Here is a 23,343-nt window from a genome sequence, read left to right as displayed (position 1 = left end):
TAGACAACAGGTGGAAATTATAGGCAATTAGCAAGACACCCCCAATAAAGGAGTGGTTCTGCAGGTGGGGACCACAGACCACTTCTCAGTTCCTATGCTTCCTGGCTGATGTTTTGGTCACTTTTGAATGCTGGCGGTGCTTTCACTCTAGTGGTAGCATGAGACGGAGTCTACAACCCACATAAGTGGCTCAGGTAGTGCAGCTCATCCAGGATGGCACATCAATGCGAGCTGTGGCAAGAAGGTTTGCTGTGTCTGTCAGCGTAGTGTCCAGAGCATGTAGGCGCTACCAGGAGACAGGCCAGTACATCAGGAGACGTGGAGGAGGCCGTAGGAGGGCAACAACCCAGCAGCAGGACCGCTACCTCCGCCTTTGTGCAAGGAGGAGCAGGAGAAGCACTGCCAGAGCCCTGCAAAATGACCTCCAGCAGGCCACAAATGTGCATGTGTCTGCTCAAACGGTCAGAAACAGACTCCATGAGGGTGGTATGAGGGCCCGACGTCCACAGGTGGGGGTTGTGCTTACAGCCCAACACCGTGCAGGACGTTTGGCATTTGCCAGAGAACACCAAGATTGGCAAATTCGCCACTGGCGCCCTGTGCTCTTCACAGATGAAAGCAGGTTCACACTGAGCACGTGACAGACGTGAGAGTCTGGAGACGCCGTGGAGAACGTTCTGCTGCCTGCAACATCCTCCAGCATGACCGGTTTGGCGGTGGGTCAGTCATGGTGTGGGGTGGCATTTCTTTGGGGGCCGCACAGCCCTCCATGTGCTCGCCAGAGGTAGCCTGACTGCCATTAGGTACCGAGATGAGATCCTCAGACCCCTTGTGAGACCATATGCTGGTGCGGTTGGCCCTGGGTTCCTCCTAATGCAAGACAATGCTAGACCTCATGTGGCTGGAGTGTGTCAGCAGTTCCTGCAAGAGGAAGGCATTGATGCTATGGACTGGCCCACCCGTTCCCCAGACCTGAATCCAATTGAGCACATCTGGGACATCATGTCTCGCTCCATCCACCAACACCACGTTGCACCACAGACTGTCCAGGAGTTGGCGGATGCTTTAGTCCAGGTCTGGGAGGAGATCCCTCAGGAGACCATCCGCCACCTCATCAGGAGCATGCCCAGGCGTTGTAGGGAGGTCATACAGGCACGTGGAGGCCACACACACTACTGAGCCTCATTTTGACTTGTTTTAAGGACATTACATCAAAGTTGGATCAGCCTGTAGTGTGGTTTTCCACTTTAATTTTGAGTGTGACTCCAAATCCAGAACTCCATGGGTTGATAAATTGGATTTCCATTGATTCTTTGTGTGATTTTGTTGTCAGCACATTCAACTATGTAAAGAAAAAAGTATTTAATAAGATTATTTCTTTCATTCAGATCTAGGATGTGTTGTTTAAGTGTTCCCTTTATTTTTTTGAGCAGTATATTTGGCTAAGGTGTATGTAAACTTCCGACTTCAACTGTACATGTTTGATGTGCCTGTGGCAAATGTACACGACCCTTGCACTAGTGGCATATTTTGTCACCTTACAGCCTGGAATTGCAATGCTTCACACTAGGGTCGCTGTCATGCTGTCATATTGGGGCCTGTGTGTGTGGTTCGTAAGGCTTACTGAGCCTGTCTCTCAGTGAAGATGCTGGTGTGTATGTGGGTCATGAGGTCTCCCCCGGGGGAGTACTCCATCACAAAGCACACGTGGTCCGCCGTCTGGAAACAGCCGTGCAGATTCACCAGGAAGGGATGGTGGGAGGAGTTGATCGTCTCGAAGATCCTCTTCTCACACATTAGACTAAAATCACAGATATATGCACACAAAAGAACAAAAACAGTAAATAACAATAATAGTATATTTTAGGTGGAACACAACTGCTAGTGTTTCTGATCCGGTTCCCTCAACCTGTGGTATGTCTGAATCCACTCACTGTGCTCTCTCACCTGTCCACTTCATCACGCGTCACGACGTCCCCTTTCTTCAAGGCTTTGATGGCATACAGTTTGCCTGACCTCTTGAACTCTGCCAGCAAGACCTTGGGGCAGTGGGGAGGGGGTAAGGATTTAGGTGCAACACATTGAAGGTTGTGAACACCGAACAGAAGAAAACAGGGAAGAACTACTTGGACTTTTTATTTTCCTTGCAAAACGTTTTAATGACTACAACCCAGTGTAACTAAATTAAAGGTTCCATTCTTTAGGTATGAGGGCCTTGGGTTGTGAGTGTGACAGTACCTTTCCAAAGTGTCCTCGCCCCAGAACCGAGATGCAGTTGAAATCTTCCATTTGCATCCCACCACTCACTTTCCTCCTGAACACAGAACAAACAAGGAGGGAACGTGAAAGAGGAGGAGGGAGGGGGGTTAGATAACTAGGTAACAAACATCACTTCCAGTCCTGACGGGGCTAAAACAATAAGTAGTCGTTTTGGGTTACTGCTGTGTGTGTGTGTAGGAGGTGGTTATACTGAATGAGAGACATACTTAGCACTGGGCTGAGATACAGTCTTTGGCTTGGGCGTTGGCCTGTTATCCTCTGTTGAATGACCTTTGGAGGACTAAGGGAAAGAAGGGAGAGAGAACAAAAATAACCTGAAGACAGACATTTGATACTCCAAAAAAACATGAAAGTGGACGAGCCCCTAAATGCTGTAGAACTGCAACGTCACTGTGAAAGTGAGACCATGGAAACAGAATGTCTAGAACACAATCCTATTCATATGAGTGAAACTATGAGCGGAGACTTTGTAGTACTCCTGAAACATATTATATTAATATAATAGTTTAAAAAATATTTTAACGCAATCTTAAAAATAAAAAGTAGTTTTTCCTGTTAGTCTCCTACCTGAGAGAGCGTGGTTTGCCACATGGATTCTGATGCGAGAGTTTTCCCCACATTGTTCTGCAGGGCCTTGGTGGGGCGTTCCTCACTGAAGTCCAATTTCACCACAGCAGAATCTCTACAATGACAGAACTAGCCTTCAGAAAACATTTCCATTACTGTAATCAATACCAGTGTCAGAGTTTTGTCACATGCACAAGTATAGTGAAACGCTTGACTTTCAAGCCGATCTAGGATCAGGCCCTCCCTGTCCATACTCCTGGTCATTATGATCTTAAAGACAAAAAGTGATCCTATACCAGCCCTCCTACTCTGAGAGTATTTGTGAATGTGGGCCACAAAATCAATGTTACAGTTGGTCTGTCCTAAAAAGGGGGCCTGGGTGCCCCCTCCAACTTACCTTAGCAGAGGGGGCCTGGGTGCCCCCTCCAACTTACCTTAGCAGAGGGGGGGTGGACTTGGCCATCTTCTCCATGGAGGGGGGCGAGGTGATGGCCATGTCAGAGCCCACCAGTGGGGGGCTCATGGCCTGCAAGGAACCATTGCAGGGGGGCAGGACGCTCATCATCAGACGCCCCCACGTGGCAAAGTTCATGTTCATCTGGGCCGCCCGCAGGAAATTCTTCCCTAAGAAAACAGGATGTGATGTCAGAAGTAATTTACGGGGGGACGGGGACGGGGGGGGGGGGGAACGGGACCATGTATGCACATCGGACTGGATAAAAACTTCTGCTAAATGGCATACATATTATATATAGCCAAAAGCTACACTTATTGAGGTGTGTTGAAGCCAGGTTGTGGTACAGGGTAAAGACAGCTAAAGACAGTTTGGTTGGTTTCCCATGTCATGATATATTGAAAAATATCAGGAACATATACCTTTTTCTTTAGGGAATATGCGCTTCTGTCTCTGAAGTTTAGGATGCCACTCAATGACAGGGTTGATGAATGTCACCTACAATAAACAGTAAAACATAATGGTTAACTGTGGTTGTAGCATCAAATAGAAAGTGCAGTGGTCATTGTTGTGGTCAGGTAACAATCTAGAAGAGATGGTGTTGATTTCATATCAAACAGAATGCATATGGTAATTGTGACCATGAACAATGGTGATTGTAACAATTATGACAATGTCTAATGGCGATTGTGAAATATTAGTGATTGTGACATTAGTAACATACACTCAGTGGCCAGTTAATTAGGTACACCACCCCGTTCACAAAAAGCGGTTCGCTCCTACAGACAGAGTCAAGTGGCCATGGCTTGCTATATAAAGCAGGCAGACAGGCATCGAGGCATTGTTACTCTTCGACTGAACGTTAGAATGGGCAAAACGAGGGACCTAAGCGTCTTTGAACGTGGTATGATCGTCGGTGCCTGGCACGCCGGTAGCAGTTTACAGAGAATGGTGCAACAAACAAAAAACATCCAGTCAGCGGCAGTCCTGTTGGAGAAAACAGTTAGTTGATGAGAGGTCGAAATGTGCACGCTAACAGGCGGGCCACAAACCGGCAAATATTGGCTGAGCACAACAGTGGTGTGAGCAAAGGCATCTCAGAAAGCACAACTCGTCGGCCTTGTCACGGATGGGCTATTGCAGCAGACGACCACACCGGGTTCCACTCCTATCAGCTAAAAACAAGAAGAAGCGGCTCCATTTACATAAGTATTCAGATCCTTTACTCAGTACTTTGTTGAAGCACCTTTGGCAGCGATTACATCCTCGAGTCTTCTTGGGTATGATGCTACACGCTTGGTACACCTGTATTTGGGAAGTTTCTCCCATTCTTCTCTGCAGTTCCTCTCAAGCTCTGTCAGGTTGGATGAGGAGCGTCACTGCACAGCTATTTTCAGGTCTCTCCAGAGTTGTTCGATCGGGTTCAAGTCCGGGCTCTGGCTAGGCCACTCAAGGACATTCAGAGACTTGTCCCAAAGCCACTCCTGCATCGTCTTGGCTGTGTTCTTAGGGTTGTTCTGTTGGAAGGTGAACCTTCCTGAGCGCTCTGGAGCAGGTTTTCAATCAAGGATCTCTGTACTTTACTCCATTCATCTTTCCCTTGATCCTGGCTAGTCTCCCAGTCTCTGCCGCTGAAAAACATCCCCACAGCATGATGCTGCTACCACCATGCTTCACTGTAGAGATGGTATTGGCCAGGTGATGAGTGGTGCCTAGTTTCATCCTTATTTCTCATGGTCAGAGTCCTTTAGGTGCCTTTTGGCAAACTCCAAGTGGGTGTGCCTTTTACTGAGGAGTGGCTTCCGTCTGGCCACTCTACCATAAAGGCCTGATTGGTGGAGCGCTGCAGAGATGGGAGAACCTTCCAGAAGGACAACCATCTCCACAGAGGAACTCTGGAGCTCTGTCAAAGTGACCATGGGGTTCTTGGTTGCCTCCCTGATCAAGGCCCTTCTCCCCGATTGCTCAGTTTGGCCAGGCGGCCAGCTGGTTCCAAACTTCTTCCATTTAAGAATGGAGGAACCTTCAGCGCTGCAGACATTTTTTTGGTACCCTGCCCCAGATCTGTGCCTTGACACAGTCCTGTCTCAGAGCTCTATGGACAATTCCTTTGACCTCATGGCTTGGTTTTTGCTCTGACATGCATTGTCAACTGTGGGACCTTATATAGACAGGTGTGTGCCTTTCCAAATCCATTGAATTTACCACAGGTAGACTCCAATCAAGTTGTAGAAACATCTCAAGGATTATCAATGGAAACAGGATGCACCTGAGCTTAATTTGAAGTCTCATAGCAGGGTCTGAATACTTATGTAAATAAGGTATTTGTTTATTATAAATTTGCAAAAATTTCTAAAAACTTGCTTTGTCATTATGGGGTATTGTGTTGATTGATGAGGAAAAATATAAATTTAATCCAATTAGAATAAGGCTGTAACAAAATGTGGAAAAAAAGTCAAAGGTTCTGAATACTTTCCAAATGCACTGTAATGTCTAATAGTGAATATAATAGTGATCAATCAAATGTATTTCTGAAGCCCTTTTTACATCAGCAGATGTCACAAAGTGCTATACAGAAACCCAGCCTAAAACCCCAAAAAGCAAGCAATGCAGAAGCACGGTGCCTACGGAAAAACTCCCTAGAAAAGGCAGGAACCTAGGAAGAAACCTAGATGAACCAGGGTCTAAGGGGTAGCCAGTCCTCTTCTGGCTGTGCCGGGTGGAGATTTTAAGAGTACATGGCCATTAAGGCCAGAGAGCGTGACATATTACTGATTGTGGCATATATAATATAGACTGTGACAATGTCTTATTGTGATTGTGAAATAAGGGTGCTAGTTACCTCAGCGAACAGCATGCCCTGGGGCTCCAGGTAAAGGCACATGCCGTGGCGCTGGTTGTCCAGGAAGTCCTCTAAACGTAGGAACTTGACACCACACAGAGCCCTCCAGTCCCGCCAGTACACCCCAATCTCCAGCTCCCTGGACTGGAAACAGACAGTAATTTTTAGGGAAAGAAATGCAAATAGATTTGCAGGGAAAAGGGAAAATGTTTACAGACTGCAACACCTTATCTTCCTCTACAAGAAATAACACTTAATCTTGTTTATCTTTAAAATGCCCCAGCCTGAGGCTTTCCGCAGCACAATCCAAAATACCAGTACAGCGCCACTCAGATGTGCCATTTTAAGACTTATAGTGGTCATCTATGAACATTTGAACATCTTGGCCATGTTCTGTTATAATCTCCACCCGGCACAGCCAGAAGAGGACTGGCCACCCCTCATAGCCTGGTTCCCCTCTAGTTTCTTCCTAGGTTATGGCCTTTCTAGGGAGTTTTTCCTAGCCACCGTGCTTCTACACCTGCATTGTTTGCTGTTTGGGGTTTTAGGCTGTGTTTCTATACAGCACTTTGTGACATCAGCTGATGTAAGAAGGGCTTTATAAATACATTTGATTGAGAGGATGCGGACAAAGTAGTGTGTGCCCTTAAGCTAGGAGCTGAAAGTAGTCTTAAAGCTCAACCATTGCCTCCAAAAGCCTGGCATGGGGCTATGGTTGAGATTAGTGGAAAGTGTTAAAGGATTAGCAGTGGGATTACATCTGCAGAGTGGGAGTGGAGGCATGAGATGGGAGAGCAGTGAGCAATCGCCTCTAATAGTTGTTAAAGCCAGCAGACTCTTGCTTTAAGCATCGATGAGACAAGAGTGCCATTGATAGATCAACTGTTTGGAGGTGGCGTACCGGTAACTTTGAAATGTGTAGGGGACAACTGAATGCTGGGGATCCTCCCCATAATTATTCTTGCAATCTAAAGCCAATTTCCTGCATTTCTACACTATTTAACACGACTCATGGCACCAATAGTGTGTTACTTTGAGAAAATACAGTTTCCATGCAAAGGAATAGAATGTGTGAACTGCTCCTACTGGTGTTAAACAAAACACTGACCCGCTCCAGCTCGATGCTGAAGCTCTGGTCCCAGGCATCCTTGCTCAGGGCTCTCCAGTGTGTCCGGCCCACCATCCTGTTGTCCACCTTCAGCACCGCACTGATCTCCGCTGTGGACAGCATACAGCGGGACAGATACAGTCAGTACACCTCCACAGACACACACTAGCTGTCCCAGTCAGATATTGACTGGGATAGTAAATTACCACAGCCAAAGATACTGGGTTTAATGATCATATGCCTCTCATTCCAAAGAGAATAGGGCCATATCCTTAGCTACTTTTCTCAGGTGAGGATTTCTGCTCTTAGTACAGGCTATCTGCAGGTTCCATGAAGTTGAATGTAAGACTGACCTTTTTAAGTGCCACCTGGAATGCAAATTAATACAAATGCTTAGGTCTGCATGCACCACACACCTGCTAATATTCCTCTCCTAAAGTGAGCCCATATTGGCAATAAGTAGTATTTCAGGGCTGGTTATAGCCTACATGGCTCATATCAGGCAGGTGTGTTATTTTAGCAATTGGCATTCCCCTGTAGCCTAACGAATGTAGTAGCATAGTGGCTAGGCTATAGATGGCCGAATCATGAGGTTGCCCATCTGCATTTATTTAGGCTACCCATTAGCTAGATCACAAACTATGTTTTCAGAATGACCAATAATGTTACCAGCTTAGTGTAACCATACTCAATACGATACCCCTGTGAAAAAATGCCTTCAAGTCAAATATACAGAACTGTTACTGTATAAACCATGTGGTCAACTCTCCATCTGGAGAGCTAGGCCACTGGGTGTGCAGGCTTTTGATTCAGCACTGCTCAAACACACCCAAGTCAGCTTAACAAGGTCCCATTGAGCAGTTGATTTGTAGAATCAGGTGTGTTAGAGGGGCTGGAACAAAAGTCTACACACCCAGTAGCTCTTTTGGGCGGTACTGTGCTAAAACTGACTGCAACCAAAAAGTATAATAAAACAATTCCCTCATTCAGTGAATCGGGTATCAAAGAAGCTACAGTTGAAGTCGGAAGTTTACATACACTTAGGTTGGAGTCATTAAATCTCATTTTTCAACCACTCCACAAATTTCTTAAACTATAGTTTTGGCAAGTCGGTTAGGACATCTACTTTGTGCATGACACAAGTCATTTTCCCAACAATTGTTTACAGACAGATTATTTCACTGTATCACAACTCCAGTGGGTCAGAAGTTTACATACACTAAGTTGACTGTGCCTTTAAACAGCTTGGAAAATTCCAGAAAAATGTCATGGCTTTAGAAGCTTCTGATAGGCTAACTGACATCATTTGAGTCAATTGGAGGTGTACCTGTGGATGTATTTCGTGGCCTACCTTCAAACTTTGCTTGACATCATGGGAAAATCAAAAGAAATCAGCCAAGACCTCAGAATTTTATTTTTGTAGACCTCCACAAGTCTGGTTCATCCTTGGGAGCAATTTCCAAATGCCTGAAGGTACCATGTTCATCTCTACAAATAGTACGCAAGTAGAAACACCATGGGACCACGTAGCCATCATACCGCTCAGGAAGGAGACGTGTTCGGTCTCCTAGAGATGAAAGTACTTTGGTTCGAAAAGTGCAAATCAATCCCAGAACAGCAGCAAAGGACCTTGTGAAAATGCTGGAGGAAACACATACAAAAGTATCTATATCCACAGTAAAACGAGTCCTATAAATCGACATAACCTGAAAGGCCGCTCAGCAAGGAAGGAGCCACTGCTCCAAAACCGCCATAAAAAAGCCAGACTACGGTTTGCAACTGCACATGGGGATAGAGATCTTACTTAAAAAAAATTTTTTAAATAGAACTATTTGGCCATAATGACCATTGTTGTGTTTGGAGGAAAAAGGGGGAGGCTTGCAAGCCGAAGAACACCATCCCAACCATGAAGCATGGGGGTGGCAGCGTAATTTGGGGATGCTTTGCTGCAGGAAGGACTGGTGCACTTCACAAAATAGATGGCTTCATGAGGACGGAAAGTGTGGATATGTTGAAGCAACATATCAAGACATCAGTCAGGAAGTTAAAGCTTGGTCGCAAATGGGTCTTCCAAATGGACAATGACCCCAAGCATACTTCCAAAGTTGTGGCAAAATGGATTAAGGACAACAAAGTCAAGGTATTGGAGTGGCCATCACAAAGCCCTAACCTCAATCCCATAGAAAATTTGTGGGCAGAACTGAAAAAGGCGTGTGCGAGCAAGGAGGCCTACAAACCTGACTCAGTTACACCAGCTCTGTCAGGAGGAATGGGCCAAAATTCACCCAACTTATTGTGGGAAGCTTGTGGAAGGCTACCTGAAACGTTTGACCCAAGTTAAACAATTTAAAGGCAATGCTACCAAATACTAATTGAGTGTATGTAAACTTCTGACCCACTGGAAATGTGATGGAATAAATAAAAGCTGAAATAAATCACTCTACTATTATTCTGACATTACACATTCTTAAAATAAAGTGGTGATCCTAACTGACCCAAGACAAGGAATCTCTTACTAGGATTAAATGTCAGTCATTGTGAAAAACTGAGTTTAAATGTATTTGGCTGAACTTCCGACTTCAGCTGTAGCTATTTAATCCAACATGTTCAGGGACTGCATGATCTCTATTTTGATGCGCAATATGTCAAAATAAGATCCAGAATTATCAGATATATTTTTGGGCTCTTTAGAGATTAATTTGCTTGCATGTTTTTGGTACATATTGGCCTAGGCAACATAATTTACCACCTGAGGAAGTAGGAACTCAAACATTAGCTACATTGCTAACTCTAAATATGATATTGTTGCTAGATAGCATGCAATTGATCAAACAGTAAATGTAATGTACTATAAAAACTTCTTTGGTAGACCTATATAGGCTACTTGATGTATTCACCACAAATGGCACGCTCAGTATCATCTCAATTACATAATCAGTAAAGTGGTGTCATTTCCTCTATATGGACTCCTATTATTTTATTTTTTACAACAGTAACAGTAGTTTTAAAAACGGTCTTTCCCGTAATTACATTTGAAATGTTGCTCAACTGTCAGTATGCATCTTTCTTTTCACTTCATGTGTAAAGGGGGGAGAAGGAGTGAGCACCAGCTGCAAAACAGGGACAGGGCAGATACTTTCATTGCAGGAAGCAGGTTAATTAATGCACATTACTGTTGACCAAAGAATGGTTTTAGAACCAAAAAATCTGCAGGAATGTTGTGTAGCCCAATCACTGACGTAAGCAAAATTGCTTCGGTAAGAGGATGGCAAAGTCGTTGTCGGTAATTTTTTCGGTTTATCATCCCAGCTCTAGTTAGTCTATAAAATTGTACATGCTACCTAGCTCTTTCCTCTGGCAACAGCCTGACTCACACTGGCTCACGCACATGTACACACACAGAGACATGTGGTTGGGGTGGCTCTCTAACAGGCGGTTGGGGTGGCTCTCTAACAGGCGGTTGGGGTGGCTCTCTAACAGGCGGTTGGGGTGGCTCTCTAACAGGCGGTTGGGGTGGCTCTCTAACAGGCGGTTGGGGTGGTTTTTCACTGTGGAAGAATTAAGCAGTGGCACAATATAACGGAAACACTGTAGTCATCTCTGTCGCAGATTTTAAGACCTTTAAAAACTCAATTTAAGACATTTTAAAACTTAAGGCTTTTAAAATCAGATAAAAGACTACGACTCAAGGACCTGTGGACACCCTGCTAGTAAGTAAATTACCACTCCTTGTTCCTGAACGATATAAAAGTACGAAACATTTGCATGTTTTCCATGACTTGTATTTTTATGGGAGTAACTAAAATGTAAAACAACATTTGCATAGGACTAATGTAGACTCACTGGAGAGCTCATCGGTCTTGGTGATTTTGCCGTTGGTGCTGCGTCCGGATAGACCGGCCCTCATCTTCAGGGACTTTGCCTCGGAGGGGCTGCCGGGGGTGGAGGTGACGCAGGCCATGCGGCACCGACCCGGCACTGACTCCTGCAGGTCCTGGCAGCCCATCAGACGCACCTCCAACCGACCTGGAGAGAGGCGAGACAACATACAGGGAACATTAGTTCAGGCTTACTGCCCTGAGAAGGCAATTCAAACTCCATGTCCTTGGCAGAACTTTATACAAGGGCATACACACATTTTGTAACGGTCTTTTCATGCGAGTAATTTCCTTCAGGGTCACATCAATATACTATACGACAACAAAATATCAAAAACCATACAAAAATAACACAATGAGACCAAAATTACCACACACACATTTTGAATAGTTAACTAAATCAGCCTGCTGTAGCATAGAGTAACAACGCTGTCAGCTACCTGTGAGAGTGGCAGGTTTGAAGAAGGAGGACGACGAACAGGAAGAGGTGGAGTTGAGGCGCTCCAGCTGCAGACCCAGGGAGGGCGAGGAAGCACCCAGTGTGAGCTCCTCCTTGATAATGGACAGTTTGGGGTGGTCCCCGGGCAGCTCGGCTAGACGGCGCTCCAGAGACAGACGCAGCAGGTCCAGCTTCTGGCACGACTCCTGCAACCTTGTCTGGGCCTGGGGGACACATATACAGTCAGATACATGAGAACACACTTTTAGATTTCCTTGTGACCCACAAGGTACACATAACTAATGTTTCCAGCCAGGAAAACATTAACTGGAATCCTTAACGGTGAAACTGCCACATCCGTTTGCAATATTACAACAACAAAGAAGTTACTGCAAACAAATAACTATTTTTTCCCCCTCATAGATTGGACTGGACCATCTCCCTGACCTCATCCAATCGTGCTTCGCATTCTTGGAATAACAGTGAAGGAGCTGAAGCAAAAAAGAACTTTAGCTAAAAGCACTTTTACCAAGCAGGCAAACTTCCTCAGCAGAGTCGCAAAGCACATTACTAAAAGAGAACTACAAGAGGAGTACAAGAAGCTCAAGTCGGAGGCGAGGACGGTCAGTGAGACAAATGACGAGTACAGGGCTGGCCTTCTGGCAGACATTGAAGCTGGAACCGATGAGGGTGAAGAAGCTGAACTGAGCAAGGAGAAGCAGACTGAAGTTGAGAAGACGTTCCAAGAATGCGAAGCACGATTGGATGAGGTCAGGGAGATGGTCCAGTCCAATCTATGGCCTAGATATGGCGAAAATTAGGTGAAGTCTGCAATCCATGAAGCCGAGACAGCCTGTGATGGAGTTGCTCAGATACCCGTTACCGCTGTAAACAGAGATGGCTTTGAGCTACGGTGGGATAGTGTGAAAACACAAGTCCAAAATGCAATCGCAAGCCTAGCAGAGTGGGAGTGAGTGAAAGGCCAGAAAAGAGAAATGCTTGCATGGAGAGGAAATATGCGTCCACGCGGTCCACAACGAAAGGAGGCTGTGTTGTGTGTGGTGATGAAAAGCAGAGAGAAAATATATTATTTTGCAAGCGTTTCAAGGAACTGAAGCCGGTGGAAAAGTTGGCTGCTGTAGAAAAGCTGGGGGCCTGCAAGAGGTGCTTGGTCTGTCATGGAGAAGATGATGAATGCAAAGAGACATACCTGTGCAGGAACAGAAACTGTAAAAAAGACCACCATTTCTTTCTATGCCTGAAGGGAGACTTCAGGAGGAGTGACTCAGAAAGAAGACAATTCAATGTGAGAAGGCATACGCGGACTGAGGAGCAGGAAGAATTTCTATCTAAACTCTCCCCAGAGATGGCGGACAAATTCAAGAGAGCGTTCACCAACATCACCGCAAAGACAAACTGTGGTGAAAAGATCCAGCTTGGAGAGATTGTGTCAGGTGCAGTAGAAGAATTGCCAGTTATTCTAATGCTGCTCGAGGTAACTGCCAATGCAGGACAAAAAATTGGAACCCTGATCGACTTGGCATCAGACACAAATTATATCACCCACAGAGCTGCCAGGAGATTAAATCTTCGAAGTGAAAACATCACTTTAGTCGTCCATGGAGTTGGGGGGATGGCCATGAAGGTTAAAACCAGAAGATATCTCCTCAGAGTGAGGGTCAAAATGCCTAGAGGCACAGAAAGAGCCCATGAGCTTGTCTGCTATGGTTTGAATGAAATTGCCAACATCCACAGAGTCATCAAACCTGAGCAACTCAAGAAGTTCTTCCCAGAAGTCAGTCTAGGAGATCTGAGGAGACCGGAGAGCATTGAGCTACTGATAAGCCACCGCTGAAGGAAGACTTGCTCCGCAAAGAGTGAAGGTGATTGGAGACCTTGTCTTATGGGAGAGCCCGCTAGGAAAGATTGTTGGTGGAGCACATCCAGATCTGTTTGAAGAAGTCGATATGGCCGCGCACAGGTCTGGAACGCACTTTGCTCGATCCATGAGAGCAACCGCTGTCAAGTATCAAGAGATAATTAAAACACAAGAGTTCACAGCTGAAACCAAAAGCACAGTTGCTCGCAGAGAGTTCTTGGATTGGTGGAAATGGGATAGCATTGGAGCAGCTTGCGAACCGAAGTGTGGAGGATGCCGGTGCGGCAATTGTCAACCAGGAGGCAAGGAAATGACTCTGAGTGAGGAAAGGGAGCTGGAGATCATAAGGAAAGGCCTCACGTACATCAAAGCAGATGCTCACAGCGATGAACCGCACTGGGACACAAAATACCCCTGGATTCAAGATCCAAGTTCCCTTCCCTACAACAGGAGTGGGGTTGAAGCCACCTTCTTAAGAACAGAAAAACAACTCAAGAAAGAGCCAGAGTGGAAAATAGCATACACAGCTCAAGTGCATGAAATGGTGGAGAGAAGAGCAGCAAAGAAACTCACCAAAGAGATGATCGCCAGCTGGAAAGGACCAGTATGGTATGTCAGCCACTTGGTGGCGCCAAACCCACACTCTGTCACAACACCTGTGCGACTGGTATGGAACAGCAGCCAGAAGTTTAAAGGGGTCAGCATGAATGACCTGCTGCTGAAAGGGCCTGATGTCCTCAATCCCATCCGAGCAGTACTACTCAGGTTCAGAAGAGGTGTCCATGCTGCTCTTGGCGACATCAGGAAGATGTACAATTCGGTGTGGTTAGAAAACCTGGAGATGCATCTCCACAGATTTCTCTGGAGAAACACTGAGGAGGAAGAGATTGAAGAGTATGCCATCACCAGAGTCAACATTGGCGATCGACCAGCAGGGTGCATTGCACAACTGGCCATGAGAGAGACAGCAAAACTGACCATGTTCGCTCACCTGGAGGAGGAACGTAGGATCCTTGAAGAGGATGCCTATGTCGATGACATCCTGACTTCCCATAATGACTTACAAAAGCTGGACAATGACACCAAAAGGAGTTGAAGAGATCCTGAGGACAGGCGGATTTTTCCTCAAACCCTGGGTCCGGTCAGGCCAAAGCGGGAGGCAGGAGATCGTACCAGGAGAACAAGGAGCGGTGTCAGGCACAGTACTTATTCTCCCAAACCAGATGAGGAAAGGAGACAATAAAGCCCTTGGAGTTGGATACCTTGTTGAAGAGGACAAACTGCACCTTATGACTTCAATCAATTTCTCAAAGAGGAAAAAGATGATGAGAGTCGGACAAAATCTCCTTGAAGAAGAGGTGAGAGGGAAAACTCCAAACCCACTGACGAGAAGAGAACGGCTAAGCCAAGTAGCTAGCCTGTATGACCCAATAGGCCTCGTCACACCTGCCAAACAAAAGGGTGCCATTCTTGTCAGAAAGGCGTTTCAAGAAGCTGGAGGCAAAACTCTGACCCGAAACACGTGGGACAAACCTCTGTCTGAACAATTGAGAGAAGAAGCCATCAAACTGTTTGAGGAGTACACACGTCTTAGCCAAATCACCTTCCACAGAAGCCTCACACCAGTCAACTGGCTTGGTAAACCTTGGGGAATAACATTCTCTGACGGAAGTGAGAAGAGCTATGGAGCTGTAGTGTACTTCAGATGGGAAACCGAGCAAGGCATCCAAGTCAGGTTGGTTGAGTCCAAAGCAAAACACACACCTTTGGACCAAAAGGGGGAGGCAGTGAAAGCTGAAATCTGCCGTGCTGTCTGCGCAGCACGACTTCGAAAGTACATTGAAAAACACAGTCATATAGAAATTGAACGATGGCTCCATCTGCTGGACAGTCAAACTGTGGTGGGAGCTATCCAGAGAGACAGTTATGGGTATCAATCTTTCTTCGCGAACAGAGTCGGAGAGATCCAGAAATCCACATCCGTCGAAGACTGGTGGTAGATCCCGGGAGGCCTGAACAGTGCTGACATCATAACAAGAGGGGCAGCCCCGGAAGACCTCCAAGAAGATTCCATGTGGCAAAATTCCAGCGTTCCTGCGGCAACCCATGGAAGAGTGGCCACAGAAGTCAGCCAAAGAAATTGCAGCTTATGCCAAGGAAGGCATAAACAAACTTCAAAGGAAATATTTCTCTGCAGCACTGACCAGAGCGCAGGCCAAGAGAAACAAGAATGATGTACTTCCTGAAGTGGGAGTTCAGCAGGAAAGTCAGAGTGATGCACAGCAAAGCAGGCAAAATAACCCAGATGAACCTAAGACTAAGATCCGAAGACCACCAGCTGGCTCTGCGGTAACAAAACTGATTGACATCAGGAAATTCAGCAGCCTGACCAGGCTGATCCGAGTCACTGCCTGGGTTTGGAGAGCTGCAACGAAATGGAAAGAAGTGTTGACCAGGAATTCAGCCTCAGATAAACCAAAGTGGGAGGAAATTCTTTCAACAAACTGGAAGTCCAGAGGCAAACAAGCTGTACTCACTGTTGGGGAGTGTGAAGATGCACTAAGAGACCTGTTCCTTGCAGCACAAGAAGGTATAACCTTTCAAGGCACCACTCTCAACAGACTCGCTGTTTACAGAGATGAAGAGACTGGGCTCTTGGTTTGTGGAGGGAGGTTCAAGATCTTTGATGAGGACGAGACTGTTGTACCAATTCTACCATATGAGGCATGGATATCCACTCTCCTAGCCCAAGAGGCCCATGATGCAAACCATGAAGAAATAGCAGGTACACTCCTCCGGATGAGGAAGAAAGCCTGGGTGATAAAAGGCCGGAAGCTGGCTAAAGAGAGAGTTGACAACTGTGTGGTGTGCAGAAAGGCTAGGGCCAGAAAGTGCCAACAGATCATGAGTGACCTTCCACCCGAGCGTATAACACCAGCCAGACCATTTGAGTACACAACGGTGGACTTATTTGGACCATATGAAGTCAAGGACGAGGTGAGAAAGAAAGTCAAGCTCAAGGTGTGGGGAATTGTCTTCTGCTGTATGGCATCCAGAGCTATACACACAGATGTTGTCAGTGACCAGTCAACTGAAGGCTTCTTACTGGCCTACCAAAGATTCACGGCACTGAGAGGGCATCCAAAGAAACTGTGGTCAGATCCTGGAAAGAACTTTGTGGGTGCCAGACCTGCCCTCAAAGAGCTCTACCACTTCCTGGATCAACAAATTACATCTGAGCTTGAAAATGAAGCTTCAAAGCATGGAACAGAGTGGAGCTGGAAGATCCACCCAGCAGACTCCCCTCACAGGAATGGTGCTGCAGAAGCAGCTGTTCGCACTGTGAAGCGGGCCTTGCACAATATGAGAGGCGAAGGACTCTTCACATGGAGTGAGTTTCAAACATTTATGTTCATGGCTGCTAACCTTGCCAATGAAAGGCCCATAGATGCCAGGACTCAGAGCCGGGAGGACTGCATAGAATACATCAGCCCTAATTCTCTTCTGCTTGGAAGGACTGGACCTAGGGGAGACTTAGGAAGCTTTGAGTTTGAAGACTACTCCTACAAAAGGTTAAGAGTCATTCAAGCAGAAGTTAACTGGTTCTGGAGGAAGTGGAGTCAGTTGGCTGGACCTAACCTGTTTGTGAGGAGTAAGTGGCACACAAAGCAGCGAAACGTGGCCGTTGGAGACGTCGTCTGGCTTGCAGACCAGAACGCTTTGAGGAGTCAGTATAAGCTTGGTAGGGTCGTCAATGTCAACGCTGACAAGGAGGGCATTGTGAGAGATGCAAATATACGAACCTTCCCAAGTTATCCCATCTCAACTTTGAAGCATGTTTGTGGAGACAAAGCAAAGAAACGTTCAACCAAAATCCCTGCTACAATTCTTCACAGGGACGTCAGGCGTTTGGTTGTGTTATTACCTGTAGAAGAGCAGAAGTAAAGCGATCGAAGATGGAGCCGATGTGACCTCCTTGGGTTCAAGAACCAGGAGATCAAGTGGGAGGTGTTGCGTCAAAAGACAGGTATTCATATTCAAGGCGTTCAGATTTTCAACTGATTTCAAAGATAAAAACACCAGCAGGGGGCGAAAGAGTGTATGCATTGTGGAACCCATCATTAGCTTGTGTTTCCCTGGGGAACATATATACTGGTGCACCTTTGTGATAGCAGGTGGTGAAATGTTTGGTGGAAAAGCATTTCACTGGAAGTCCTTCACGGAAGAGGAGACACTCATCCATACACATTCAGCTCATTTAGGATTCTGGAGACTCAACCGGTTATCAACCTAACTAACTAACTAACTAACTAACTAACTGACTAAAGAAATAAAATAAGTCAGAAGAAAATTGAGTTGTCCCTTGCGTCCTTCCGTCCTTAAAGGCCTTTTTCAAGTTTGGGCAAAGAGCTGCAGTGTGAACCATACACAACTTGACAGACATCATTGCATAGAAAGGCAACATAAGTACAGCATTTAAAGCCGTCTGTGGGACGGACAGTGGCGCCGTTTCCCACTACTGCAGATTCCATCTTTAAGCTGCAACCCAAAAGGAATCAGACCTGTATTTACCAGATTTCCTCTAAAGACCTCGGCTATATCCTGGTGCCCTACCTCTGCCAGCGCTCGGCGGTCCTGCACTTTGCGCCCGCCCAGGTGCTTGACCACATTCTTGGCCCCCTCTGCCACTGCAGCCTCGATCTTCAGGTGGTGCCGTAGCTCAGCCACCCGCAGCTCTAGAGGACTGATCGTCTCAGAGGGACGGCCTGCAGGGAGGGAGGAGGAGGAATGGGTGAGCATTTATTCACCAATGGACGAACAATTAAAAGAACGGCACTGGAAAAAACACTAAATGTACAGTAACACATACACTACATGACCAAAAGTATGTGGAAACCTGCTCGAACATCTCATCCCAAAATCATGGCCATTAATATGGAGTTGGTCCCCCCTTTGCTGCCATAACAGCCTCCACTCTTCTGGGAAGGCTTTCCACTAAATGTTGGAACATTGCTTCCATTCAGCCACAAGAGCATTAGTGAGGTCGGGCACTGATGTTGGGCGATTAGGCCTGGCTCGCAGTCGGCATTCCAATTCATTCCAATTCATTCCAAAGGTGTTCGGTAGGATTGAATTAAGGGCTCTGTGTAGGCCAGTCAAGTTCTTCCACACAGATCGACAAACCATTTCTGTATGGACCTCGCTTTGTGCACGGGGGCATTGTCATGCTGAAACAGGAAAGGGCCTTCCCCAAACTGTTGCCACAAAGTTGAAAGGCATTGTATGCTGTAGAGTTAAGATTTCCCTTCACTGGAACTAAGGGGCCTAGACCAAACTATGAAAAACAGCCCCAGACCATTATTTCTCCTCCACCAAATTTTACAGTTGGCAGGTAGCGTTCTCCTGGCAGCCGCCAAACCCAGATTTGTCCGTCGGACTGCCAGATGGTAAAGTATGATTCATCACTCCAAATAATGCGTTTCCACTGCTCCAGAGTCCAATGGCGGCGAGCTTTACACCACTCCAGCCGACGCTTGGCATTGCGCATGGTGAACTTAGGCTTGTGGGCAGCTGTTCGGCCATGGAAACCCATTTCATGAAGCTCCCGACGAACAGTTCTTGTGCTGCCGTTGCTTCCAAAGGCAGTTTGGAACTTGGTAGTGAGTGTTGCAACCGAGTACAGACTATTATTACATGCTACACGCTTCAGCGGTCCTGTTCTGTGAGCTTGTGTGGCCTACAACTTCGCGGCTGAACCGTTGTTGCTACAAGATGTTTCCACTTCACAATAACAGTACTAACAGTTGACCGGGGCAGCTCTAGCAGGGCAGAAATTTGACGAACTGACTTGTTGGAAAGGTGCCACCCTATGACAGTGCCACGTTGAAAGTCACTGAGCACTTCATTACGGGCCATTCTACTCCCAATGTTTGTCTTTGGAGATTGCATGGCTGTGTGCTCGATTTTATACACCTGTCAGCAACAGGTGTGGCTGAAATAGCCGATTTGAAGGGGTGTCCACTAATTACATACTTTTGGCCATGTAGTGTATAACCAAGACATGGCAAAGGACAAACAAGCTCACACACACACAACCTGTGTGTGTGTGTGTGTATATATATATATCATCTCTTACCATCTGTCTCTGTGGCTTCCCGCTCCCCCTCTCTAGCTTGGGTGACTTTGACAATCTGCATGCGGAGCAGCTCAATCTTGGTGCGGCTGTCCTGAAGCATCTGCTGGGCCATGGACAGCATCTTACGGTCCTTGGGAGGGGAGACCACACAAGACAGTTCCATCTCAAAATATCCAACTAGTGCACAAGTCAGCCATGTCCTGTACCTCACTTGTCCATGATACAGCATCCCTTAACAGCATTGGCCACTTACAGCAGTCCTAGTGCCCATGTTCATTGACATGCATGGTGCTATTTTTTTATTTAACCTTTATTTAACTAGGCAAGTCAGTTAAGAACAAATTCTTATTTACAATGACGGCCTAGGAACAGTGGGTTAACTGCCTTGTTCAGGGGCAGAACGACAGATTTTTACCTTGTCAGCTCGGGAATTCGATCCAGCAACCTTTCAGTTACTGGTCCAACGCTCTAACCACTAGGCTACCTGCCGCCCCGTACTAGCCAACACCCATCTCCACTAACACGCCTTCCCTCAAAGTCCACGACATCATGATGAATGGGGCCCTCGAGAACTCTGCCTTGCCAAGTTTTAATTGACAGCTCAGCCAACCCTTTACAAGCAGCAACATTCCTCTGATGTGAACACTCTCGGGCGGTGTCCCCATAGGATTTCCAAAGTAAAAGTAAGGTGGTGTAACCTAGCCAATCCTTTCATTCTCATGAATGGAGAAGATGGGGAAGGGAAGCGGTGTAGTTACCGCTTGATTCAGATGCTGCGTTAGCAACAAACTAATCTAAATTACAATTCAAGGCAGGTGAGGTGCTCTCTGCAGCACCGCACCGTAGTTGTTAGTATGCAGATTTACTCACTGTTACAGTAAATCGTGCATACCTTACTCATTTTAGGAATCAAGCATTAACGTAGGCTTAAATTAAGTAGAAAATCTCATGCCGCAAATGTTAGAAATGAGCCCTCAGGTGTTTTACTGCTTGGCTGGAACAAAAGCCTGCATCCACACATAAGCCCACTTTAACTTCTTTAAACAGTCACATTTCATTGGTAGAACATTTTTGCTAGAATTCTTCCCTTTACAAAAGTCCTAATTTATGAACGTCCTCAGACCCTATGGGCCTAAAACCCTTAATGTTAGGATTATGGCTAGTGTTACATTTTTAATCGTTTCACAAGCCGCTCTCTGGCCTCACCTTGAAATGCAGAGAGGTGTAATGGGTTCACACTCAAAAAGATGTCGCATAAAGCTTTCTTCATTATTCAATGTTTTTAATTATTTTCACTGTACACAGACGTTTTGGCTTTATTTACATTTACATTTAAGTCATTTAGCAGACGCTCTTATCCAGAGCGACTTACAAATTGCTGGATTCACCTTATGATATAGCCTTCAGTGTGTGTAGGTACAATTTTCTTTCATTCATAACAGCATTTGTAAAGAATATGCGATAAGTTACCCCCCCCCCTTTTGTCGGGGTGTCCTTCCTGGGCTGCTCATTTACAGAGTTTATCCACTCTTCACTGGCTAGCGACACAGACCACCATACTCGGTCCTTCTGTCCCCTTCACTCGCTCTTAACACTTAAGACACCCAGCTTCTCAGAACAACAGCATGCTGAGAGCATCCTCCTTCAGTCAACTTCGTCCCTCCTCCTTGCTTTTCTCCCTCTGGAAACAGACTTCCTTCCAAAGGACAAGTTTACCTCTGTGCCTGGAAGGACCCTGGCTGACTATACCCTATAACTACATTGGCTGGCATAGAGTCACATGGTCTGCTGCTGTCGCCAAGCCGGGAGGAGAGAAGTCCACACATACACACCCTTCTTCTGAGCCGACTGGGTTTATGTTTGTGTGAGCATATCTCCAAGTTTGAGTGACTGAGTGTGTGTGTGTGAGTATGTGCATGTGGTGGGAACTCCATACACAAGCAGAGTCTGAAACGCACAGAACAGTGGAGGCATAAATCACTAGCTGCCAGTGCAGAGTTCAACAGTGTGCCTACTGAACATTCAAAATGACAAAACAAATGGGAGCCTTGTGTCTAATATACAAGCCACTACATTAGACAGCATGATGTATTCTGTTCTTCAACAGAGTCAATATCACCCAAGGAGGACTTTAAAGGAGTGTGTGCGTCTTGGGGGGGGACAGAGTGCTAAAATCCTTCTGGCATTGGTCCAAAACAAAAGTGCTGAGGCACTATAAATGCCTTAATTGAATTGGCTCTTCACTCATGTGGTGAGTATAGTGGTTTCCCAAACATTGACCTTAGTGGCATGTGTTACATGGAAAGCTCATTTGACAGATGTATAGTGTAAATGTGTGTGCCAAACCTTGACGGAGCTGCTGACGTAAGTCTGGATGATGTTCTCGGCCCCCTGCTTCACCTTGGTCTCCATGGTGAGCTGTTTCTTCAGGGCACAGATGCGCCCGGCAAGCGGGGATGTCACCTCCTCCCAGCGACATGGGTCAGGCGACATGCTGTCATCTGCTTTGACCGAGACACAAGCAGTGAGTGACAAGACAGAAAGTTTGGGATACAGTTGCTGAAAAAGCCTATACAGTGATCTATTAGTCTTAGCCTATTCCTTGCAACAAAAACGTACAATTACTTGTTCCTACTACTAATAGTATCTGTTTTAGATGGCAGATTGAGCATAATTTGTCAAAAGATAATATTGTCATGATGATCATCATGATTATTACTAGCCTGTATGTGTTGTAAAGCTAACTCCCATGTCTATGGTCATTGTCAACCATAGAAGTCAGCTTCACAGAAAACCTCAGATCTGAGAACAGTCATGATTATTACCTGTGGGGCTGTCCTTCTGGGGCTTGGGGGTGATGGCACGGGTGTTGAGCTCCTGCAGCTCCCAGTGCAGTTGCTCCAGCTTGCGGCTCGACGCCCTCAGCTGGCCCTCCACTTCGGCGGCGCTCTTACGGTTAGTAACGGCCCGCCGCAGTCTCTCGGCCGCCTCCTTGATCCTCAGCTCCCGCTGGATCTCCTGCCTCAGCAGGGTGCGTGCGTCCTCCAGCCGCTGCTGGAACTCCGGGTCCAGGATGTCCCCCTCCAACCGGCCCGCAGGCAGGTGCTTTGGGAGGGATGGAACTTTTGATGAATGGAATGTGGCAAGTTGGCAACGGTTTATATAAGAGCAAATTGCAACAACCGGGCCAATATAAGCCAATGTGTTGTGTTTGCATGTGGCACCAGTTTTTGTCCAATCAGAACATTTGTAGACGAAAGCTCTATAGAAGAACAACCCTCCCTGCCTAAAGGCTAAGGGAAACACTGAATCATCTGACCACACTTCTGACACACCCTGACATCCACCGGCCAAATCAGAATTAATACTGTAACTACTCATTTATGCTTTTTAGCACTGGATATTTCAAGAAAGGTACATTGTAGTTGGTGATGGAGCAGTGTTATGGCTTGGGAAGTAGAGAACCGAGAGTAGATATAACTCTGCGGCATGTCAGCCAATGGAGTTTTTGGCTGGTTACAAGTGGAAAAACCCCTGTCTGACTGTCAACAGTAACACGAATCATTGAAACAAACAGGTTGATATAGTTTGCTAACTACTTTGATATTTCCCAGGCTGCATTGTCGCATTATGAAAACGTAATTAATAAAAGCTAAGTAAAGTGGGGAAACCAGTTTAACCAGAACCCCTCCATTGTCTGGTGCTATTCACAAGGATTTTTCACTAGACAGTGGTAGAAACACATCTTGATGAGAGAGAT

The 23,343-nt window shown here is 46.2% G+C and overlaps 1 protein-coding gene across 3 annotated transcripts in view; it reads right to left on the bottom strand.

Moving 5' to 3' along the window:
- Positions 1 to 23,343, bottom strand: part of pkn3 (protein kinase N3) — a 28,901-nt gene that overhangs the window by 5,044 nt on the left and 514 nt on the right. For 2 of the 3 annotated variants that reach the window (XM_045693182.1, XM_014143065.2), the window contains exons 2-16: positions 22,409 to 22,688; positions 21,930 to 22,087; positions 19,584 to 19,713; positions 18,062 to 18,213; positions 11,570 to 11,792; positions 11,095 to 11,277; positions 7,252 to 7,361; positions 6,144 to 6,287; positions 3,724 to 3,799; positions 3,282 to 3,471; positions 2,848 to 2,962; positions 2,487 to 2,560; positions 2,239 to 2,314; positions 1,948 to 2,039; positions 1,625 to 1,801 (exon numbers count right to left, since the gene is read on the bottom strand). In XM_045693182.1, coding sequence (XP_045549138.1) covers positions 1,625 to 1,801; positions 1,948 to 2,039; positions 2,239 to 2,314; positions 2,487 to 2,560; positions 2,848 to 2,962; positions 3,282 to 3,471; positions 3,724 to 3,799; positions 6,144 to 6,287; positions 7,252 to 7,361; positions 11,095 to 11,277; positions 11,570 to 11,792; positions 18,062 to 18,213; positions 19,584 to 19,713; positions 21,930 to 22,087; positions 22,409 to 22,688 — 2,180 coding nt within the window. The remainder of the gene's footprint in view (positions 1 to 1,624; positions 1,802 to 1,947; positions 2,040 to 2,238; positions 2,315 to 2,486; positions 2,561 to 2,847; positions 2,963 to 3,281; positions 3,472 to 3,723; positions 3,800 to 6,143; positions 6,288 to 7,251; positions 7,362 to 11,094; positions 11,278 to 11,569; positions 11,793 to 18,061; positions 18,214 to 19,583; positions 19,714 to 21,929; positions 22,088 to 22,408; positions 22,689 to 23,343) is intronic. The other variant, XM_045693178.1, reaches the window with a different exon arrangement.

Source organism: Salmo salar, chromosome ssa01 (assembly GCF_905237065.1).
Source record: "Salmo salar chromosome ssa01, Ssal_v3.1, whole genome shotgun sequence".
Classification (NCBI taxonomy): Eukaryota; Metazoa; Chordata; class Actinopteri; order Salmoniformes; family Salmonidae; genus Salmo; species Salmo salar.
The sequence above is the reverse complement of the archived record's forward strand: the minus strand, read 5'-3'. Positions and strand labels throughout refer to the sequence as shown.